The sequence below is a fragment of the Chaetodon trifascialis genome, chromosome 17, assembly GCF_039877785.1.
Source record: "Chaetodon trifascialis isolate fChaTrf1 chromosome 17, fChaTrf1.hap1, whole genome shotgun sequence".
Classification (NCBI taxonomy): Eukaryota; Metazoa; Chordata; class Actinopteri; order Chaetodontiformes; family Chaetodontidae; genus Chaetodon; species Chaetodon trifascialis.
The window spans coordinates 9,722,090-9,730,600 of NC_092072.1; the positions used below are offsets into that span (position 1 = coordinate 9,722,090).

Genomic DNA, 8,511 nt, shown 5'->3' on the forward strand with positions numbered 1-8,511 from the left:
AAATGCATCAGGGGGTTGACTGCGTTACAACCCAGAGCACTGTGCTCCAATTATCCAATGGATCTTTAAAGACCTTTTAGAGGCTGACAAGCTGTAGCAGTTTACTCCTTCCTGCCCCTGCAGTTGTCCTTGGTTCAACCCGTTCATCTCATCTGCCGCTCCAATCACGTTCCAGCCCCCTCTTCTCTTGACGATCTTCACGACAACCGTATTTTATATCCCATAGTAAAAGTTTTATACGCTCTACACACATTATTAGAGAGGATAGCAGCTAGTAAAACACTTCAGAGTGAGAGAGGGTAAGGCAGAGTTATGAATAAGGAGGGAGGAAAAAAGTAAGGGGGGGGCGAAAAACAAAGAGAGAGAAAAGGGAGGAAGACAAGAAGGGGAGGAAAGACAGACAGACAGACAGACAGACAGACAGACAGACAGACAGACAGACAGACAGACAGACAGACAGACAGACGGAGGGAGAATTATGTATACCAGTACTAACTCAGCCCAGGCATTCTATCAAGCCAACCCCACAACCATAAAGGTATACAGCATCACAGATACCGTGTGTGTGTGTGTGTGTGTGTGTGTGTGTGTGTGTGTGTGTGTGTGTGCGTGCGTGCGTGCGTGCGTGCGTGCGTGCGTGCGTGCGTGCGTGCGTGCGTGCGTGCGTGCGTGTGTTTGCCATTTGAGTGTCTCACCCAAGGTTGTAGATACAGAAATGCTGTAAATGGTGAGCATCTCAGTTCTTATGTACATGTCCAGTTAATTAGGCTGCAAAATATACTGTGGAAATTAAATAAACGAATAAAAAACCGTCTCATCTACGAAGCTACAAGAAATTGGTTGGCTTCCAGAGACCAGTGATCCACGCCGAAGCACATCAGACGTCGTGCAGGTCCACACCCTGTGACTGAGACACTTGAATGTAAACTAGCGAGGTAAAGAGGAGGAGGGCGTTTAGAGGCAGACGGGGAGGAAGAGCAACGAGGCAGAGGCTCGAGCAAAGCATGTTTAATTTCTTTCCAAAGCAACAGCAACGGTGAAAGACAGAGAAAGTGCACCAGGGTGAAAGAGGGAGGCAATAAAAGAGAAGGAGCATGCATACGATCCCACAGTACATATGAACTGCTCAGACACCACCAATCACACTAAACAGATATACAGCAGAATGTGTTTTAGTGGCACAGTCGTGTCCATTAAGAGCACACTGAAAAATCAGAGTGTTTGTAGTCATCATACTGACTTCACTTAGTGTGAATGGATCAAATCCTGCTTTGAATTGGTATTTACTGCAGCATGGAACTGGGGCACAGCTTTGGACTGGTTCCACCATGGGGGTCGCTGTTTCTTCGCTCTTGCCTTTTTTTTCCTCAGCCACCCTTCTCCTGTACCCCCCCCCCTCCATTCTTCATCTCCTCCTATTCGTTTCATGTCCCCTCCCTCTACCTCTTCCTCCTCTGCTCACCATTTACCTCATCTTCCTCGTGCCTGCCTTCCCCTTACACTGTTGTCTTTGCCTTTTCCTCTCTTATTCTCCTCGCTCCTCTTTAGCTGGAAACACAAAACCTGAAAAGAATAAGAGAAACGTCAGCTGACAAAGAAGCTCAATATTGTGACGACTGACACGAGGGCTGACATTATGTCGTCAATGTGGAGGCTGTGGAGGCGCGGAAGGATTCAGGTGTCTCAAATGGACACTGGTTCATTGCTATAAATGACTCTTTTCTCCTTAAATAATCTGAGTAGCAGCTCTACAATGACTGATACCTTGCACACTGAGGCTGACGCTGCCTTTGACCATGACACACACACACACACACAAGCATGCTATTATGCACAGGCCTTTAGAGACACACATTCTCAGTCGCAGACGTGGAGCTATCCACACACACACAGAGGGATAAATCATTCTAAGGGGATCCCAGCATAGACGGAATACATTACAAAAGCTTGAGCGCTTTATTGCCTTTTTTCTTTAAATAGAAGCCTTTCATCTCATCCACTTAAACACCTCTTTCATTCATCCATTTTCCTCCATCATATTTTCCCACTGTATTGTCCTTCTCTGTGCATCTTTTCATCTCCCACCGTGTATGTCAAGAGCCCCACATTGCTTTAAGACATACAGTACAGACACAGCAGGGTTTTCTGGAGCCATGCAGGAGTTACATATAGGCACGTATAGTACATAGGCACATAACGAGGCTCTTTTCTGTGCCTGAAGCCCAATAAATCAGGCCCGCGTACAGTGTAAATTTGAATAAGCCTAAACTTTTCTTGACGCTTGAAAAGCTCTTCCCTTTTTGCCACTTGAATCTGACTTTGTTGTCAGTTAAGGCTGTGTGGAGGTCACTTTTTCTGATGTGTATTTAGAGAGGAGGCTTCAGTGAAGTTGGTTCTTTAATAGTGAAAGGATAGCAGATTCATTACTTTGGAGTTGAAGTGTAAACACTTTAAAAGACACTTTAAACTGTACAGTTTATTTAACTTCCAGGAAAGAAAATATTTCGCTAATTTGTCTGGAAACGCTTTTGACTGTTTTGATCTTTTTTGGCATTTTCTTTGGATTGAAACATCAAAAAAGTTACACCAGTCATCAAGCAGCTCACTTCATTAACCCCAGTGGGAAAGCGGATGGAAAGGATGTCACTGAGCACTTTTTGTTCTTCGTAATTCAGCTTTTTCCTTTTTAACCCAAACTCTTAAGTTTCTCTCGGCTCATAAAACCTGTTTCTGTACCGTAAATGTTTTTTCATTGTGTAGTTTGTTGTGCTTTTAGTGGGAATGATAACTTGATGATCAAGTGGATAAGACATTAATGAAGGTACATGTTTCTTGTCAGTGAAGTGAAAGTTGAGTCTTAAAAACAAACTTCATTTACATCAGATGTAAGCACTCCCTCTTGTGGTAAGGGCAAAAACCGCAGTCTTAGGAGTGCTGAATAATTTTAGCATGTTCAAACAAGCAATTAATTGGTCATGAGCTCAAATAGATATTTTGTATTGTACTCAGCTGTTACAATTTATTTTTTCTAATAAGACTAATTCAATATCATCATGGTCAAATAATGCCAAAATGTTGTCTAACCCTTTGTTTCCTTTGTCTCGTAGACACCCAGACCTCTGAACATCATAAAGCAGAACAACGGTGAGCAAATTATCCGACGGCGAACCCGGAAACGCCTCAACCCTGATTCCCTGTCGTCTGAAACCCCCGCCCCCAAGCAACAACGCATCACCAGCGAGGAGCGAATCAATGGCGAGGAGTCCGACAGAAGCTGTGCCTCCATGAAAAACCAGCAGCCGTCCCCTCGCTCGCGCTCGCCCCGATCCACTCAAGCCTTCCTAGCCAATCAAACTTTGGAGATCCACCGACGCATGCCTCCTCTGCTCCTCCCTTCACATCCCCCCTCCTCATTGGTAGCTGAGGGCAACGGGGGCATCACTGAGGGAGGAATTATATCAAAAATAGAGGGAGGTAAAGGAGGAGGGGGATCAGAAAGAGGCAGTCCGATTGAAAAGTACATGCGTCCATCCAAACCGTCTAGTTATTCGCCTCCTGGTTCGCCCATTGAAAAGTATCAGTATCCCCTTTTCTCCTTGCCCCTACCATTAACCCTCTCACCTGATTTGACCCCCGAGTCAGACTGGCTCAGATTCTGGACCAAGTATAAGATGGCAGCCGCCTCTGGGGTTCCTGGTAGCATCAGTAATCTAAGCAGTCCTGGTAGCCTTGGAAATAACGCTCACTATCTTGGTGCCATGGTGACTCCAGTCCAGCATCCTCAGCAAAGCTACACGGTGCCTTACTGCGCCTCTCCCTACTCTCCTCTCCCCCCTCCTCCAGCTCCTCCTCACTATCCTCCTCCTCCTCTCCATTCCCAAACCTCTTCATCCTCATCATTAGAAAATGATGCTCCTTTGGATCTTGCAATAAGACAGAGAGACACAAGCGCTGCACACGTGTCCACGAACGGCGCAGAGAGAAGAAGGCAAGAGTCGCCACTGACTGAGAGGTTGAGAGAGAACTGGAAAGGGGAGAAAGAGGAGGGGGAGAGGACAGATGGAGGGAACCAGAAGGAGGAGATAGGAAAGGAAGACAAGGATCATTTGACAAAAGGTCGGTCAAGTGTCCCATCGAATCGCACGATGGTGGAAGTGGCTACGCAGGATGACCTGAGCAACCGTTGTGTCCACTGTGGGATCTACTTCCTAGACGAGGTCATGTATGCCCTGCACATGAGTTGCCACGGTGACCGGGGACCATATCAATGCAGCTTTTGCCTCCACGTGTGCGCGGATCGCTACGATTTCACCACACACATACAGAGGGGCCTGCACAGGTACGCAGACAAAACGTTGCAAAACAGGGGTCACACGCAAGACGGCATAATTCAGAACGTCACAACGGCGGCAGAGCGCGAGAGTCACAATGCGACGCCAGAGGAAAAAGGTGACCACGGTGAGGTCACAGACGAAAGCAACGATGTCGAAGGAGCTTGTCAAGACGACCAAGCAAAGGAAGTTACAGGCAATGATGCCACTGACAATGAAACGGGAGTAGAAATGGAGGTTGCAGGAGAGGGTCATGAGGTGACAAGCCAGGAACTGGGAGACAAGATGGTGTCAGATAGTAGTGATGCCATCACAGAAACCACAGAGGTCACAACTGAGTCTAAAAACTTAGACAAGAACACTGAGAGTAATTAATCTGATGCCTGTGACTCACACAAACCTTGAAGAACGTGTTTTATTGGATGAATAAGCTGTTATGTCTCCATGTTCCTGGAGGCTAGCTCATGTCAAAATGGGCCTATCCTGGGCACTAAATGGAACACATCCTTATGCTGGAAGCACTCAGCTGTCAAAGTGGTCAAAAATCATTGTAGGCTCCCGCTGAACTGCTGCAGGGACAGTTTGGAGAAATAGCCTGAACCCTGTGTTGAGTGACGGTCACTCGACAGCTCTGTGGCAAGTATTCAACAACGGAGTCCGGGCATGCAGCTGAAATCACCTTTAATAAACAGTCACTTCATGTGCTTTCCAAATAAGAGGATTGGAAGGTTGACTGAAAGTTGGACTGGTCTCATTTAGGATGAGTTTGAGGAGCTCAGCTCTTGCACAGCCACCATACAGCAGAGCAAAAAAAAAAGAAAATGCTACAAGCGAAACACTTTAACTGAACTGAGCTGAGCTGGTCTGCACCATGCTATACTGAACCCCGAGCTGGTCCAGCCCAGTCTGATGCGTCATTCATTATCTTGGTACAACCAGATGTGATCTGGTTAGAACTGCTCTGTTCTGGTCCAGAGCATGTTTTTGACTGTTTCACCGCTGTGCAAATGGATCCAAAACCAAAACTTGTTTCGACTCTTTGAAACTGGTCAGTGTTAAACCAGTTTGTTCCGGCTCAGCTGGTGTTACCTTGGTACAAAAGGATCAGCCGATTTCTTTCTCTTGTGCCCTGTTGTCTCTGAAACTGTCAGTGCAAAGTCACCACCGCTGCAACATGGCCCACGATGGGACACCGGTTGGGTTTGGTTTGACGGGGACGTTTTGAACTGCTTAGAACCAGTTTAAGCTGGTTAAACCGGTGTGACTCCGGACCGAAGTGTTCTCTTCATCCATTCGGATCGAACCAAGTGACATTATTTTTTACCTTCCTCCGTGCCATGATACTAGCTACGTGCCTGGCTGCCTGCCTAATAGAACAACCATCTATTAACCTGCTTAACATTTATATTAATAATAATAATGGTAATAATAATTATGATGATGTTATAGTACAAAACATGCAATTTGCTACACTTTCCTATATATAATATGTTATTTTGTAAAGACAAATAATGCTTTTTTGCAGGAAATGGTACTATAAAAATTAGTCTTTTTGAGTTTTTTGTTTTTCATTTTTGAGTTATTTGTTTGTGTTCTTATGGACACTTGTTACATTGATAACAGCCGTCTAACAGAAATGGTACAGCAGAAGAGGGGGTTGTGTGTATGTGTGCATTTGTGTAATTGCTTTTATGTGTGTAAGGATCAAAGGATGTGTCCGTCCCCAAACGATGATGTAAAATAATGAAGGCTTGCGCTCGGTGTTTCAGTCCTCAGGGGTCACACGTGTTGCACACCAACCCACCTGTTTCATAGCATGTGACACATCATTTTTACATGTTAAATGGTCTAATGGTTTTAGCATGTTACATGATTTTCTCTTATATACATATATGTATATACATATATATATATATATATGTTCTTATCATGCTCTTTATGTGTTAACAGGTCAGAATGGTCTTAGTATGTAACTTTTTTTTCTGTATGTCTTTCATATGTTAGGTTACATGGTTTTATAGAGAGACTTAGGACCTTAGGGAGATAACCCCTAAATTTTATCATAAGGATCAATTGCTTGGGTTAACTGTATCAACTTTTGCTCTGCATCAAGTCTGCAGAGCCTCTTGCCTACAGTGTTTTATTCAGCCTGTCATGTGTCTGAGAGTTTGGTAGGTTACGTCTCCGTAGCATGTTAGCATCGTGTAAAATCTGCAAAATAAGTTGCCTTTTCTATGGATGGGAACTGTTACATTTTAGACAAATATTTCTGAAAAAAAAAAAACAAGGTTACATTAAGTTGCATTTTATTATTCAGTGAACTGAAACGATCATGTCCAGCTAACCCGTCCCACCTGACACCGCAACTGAGTCTCTCTTTGAACCAAATTTTACAGTTCTCATCATTTATTTTTCATCCGTGAAAGAGTCGTGACAGTCAGTCCCCCGATGCGTCAGAATGGAGCAACACAGTGGCCATCTTGTTTATTTTTATAAAGAGAGAATCACTTCTCCAGCCTTGCTGCCTTAGTTGCTAGAAAACAAAACCAACCACCAAGGGACTCCTTTGAAGGAAGTAATAATAGGTCGAAAGACAATAAAAGACAGGAAGGAAGAAAGAATGAGAAAAAGATATTTTTCTATGCTTATCCAAAAGACATGAATGAAAAATATTCCGCCTAGTGCCTGGTAACCTGTACAGTTTTTCTAAAAGGTGTGTTTATTTGTGTCAAAAAGTTATGTAAGTTATGAGTCATGTCAGGCAGCAGTTGGGCGAACAGACTTCTATTTGAATTCCCATGTACCAAGTTATCAGAGTCATCTATTGATTTCAGTCTCGCTGTCTGATTAGTCAGATACTTGTTCACACTTGGTGTTTTCAGCCCATGAGAAAGACCCACGAGTGCTTTTCAAATGAAACTGGTTGCTGTGCTAACTGTCAGTCACTAGTTAACCACCTTTCATGTTTGCATGTACGTACACGACTTAGTGGAAATGTTGAGACATATGCCTCTGTAACGTTTGTATGAGAGACTTTAATACCAGGAAGATGTTCTCTACTGTGCGATTGGTTTATTTGGAGTTGGAAGCTAAAGTGTGGCATGTGGTCATGTCACCAGAGTGCCCATATCATGGTAAAAGTGTTATTGTTCCTCTCCTTTCTTTTCTTTTTAAATCAGAAGTGAGATGAGATTTCTTTCTTGCAGATATTTCAGAACAATGAATCACAAAATTTGACAAATTCTCGACTCGAGTCGGAACAAAATGAAATAACTGAACTTTCCACCGAGCAGTCAGTGTGTTGTGGAGCGCTGCTAGCAGGCTAATTCCTCTAGTATCGACATTACACCTTAAAGCATACTTTTACACAGGAAGACCTTGAACTGTATACTGTGTATGTTGGGGCATGTAGTCTAGATTTTCCATTTTTTTAATAATTAATCATGACAGTCCGAGCAAAGTGAAACTTTTTCCAGTTTCTGTTGAAATGCTCAAGGTGTACTGCATTTCCATTATGCCTTTACTCCTTAACAGCCAAAAAAAGCCCGTCTAACCAGCACTGCACACAGTACTGAATGTGTCTCACAAAAAACACTAAGAAACCTTTTAAAGTATTGGTGCAATATATTTACATCAGAGCTGAAAATCTGGCTTATCACAGTCACGGGAAGACTTCTCACTGCTGCCGTAAAAATGCAATGAACTCAAGCTATTCAGAATGGCACCTTAGTGTCTGCCATACATCTCACTCTGGTGTCAAGTGCAGGGATTTTTTGTCCCCTGAAGAGTTCGCTTAACACCTTTACCATGTATGGTTCCACTATCCATATCACACTTGTCAAGCGAAGGCTTATGAGCTGCATGCGTAACATGGTTTAAAACTACTTTTATTCTGAACTTTGCCCTTTGATTTACTGAATAGGTTCCATCAGGCTTTATCAGGCATGATGAAGCTAATTCAAAAAGCAAAATGTTTTCTTTGGCTTTACTGCAGGAAATCTCTTGTGCTGATGTGTTAAGATTGTAGACTATACGTTTTTGTTTTTTTTTTAGTTATGGGCATCTCTTGAGGGGCTGCTAGCGTAATCAAACTGTTTACATTTGCAAATGTAGCAAAAAAAAAGGATCTTTGTTAAAAGAGAATAAAAGGAAGGACTGAGGGATACCTGCTGAGATGGAT

General features: G+C 43.5%; 1 protein-coding gene across 5 annotated transcripts in view; it reads left to right on the forward strand.

Annotated features, from left to right (window-relative positions):
• Nucleotides 1-5,153, forward strand: part of trps1 (trichorhinophalangeal syndrome I) — a 114,118-nt gene extending 108,965 nt beyond the window's left edge. For all 5 annotated transcript variants that reach the window (XM_070985215.1, XM_070985218.1, XM_070985219.1 and 2 more), the window contains exon 11: nucleotides 3,108-5,153. In XM_070985215.1, the coding sequence (XP_070841316.1) occupies nucleotides 3,108-4,706 (1,599 nt within the window). In that variant the 3' untranslated portion in view covers nucleotides 4,707-5,153. The remainder of the gene's footprint in view (nucleotides 1-3,107) is intronic.
• Nucleotides 5,154-8,511: the final 3,358 nt, after the last annotated feature.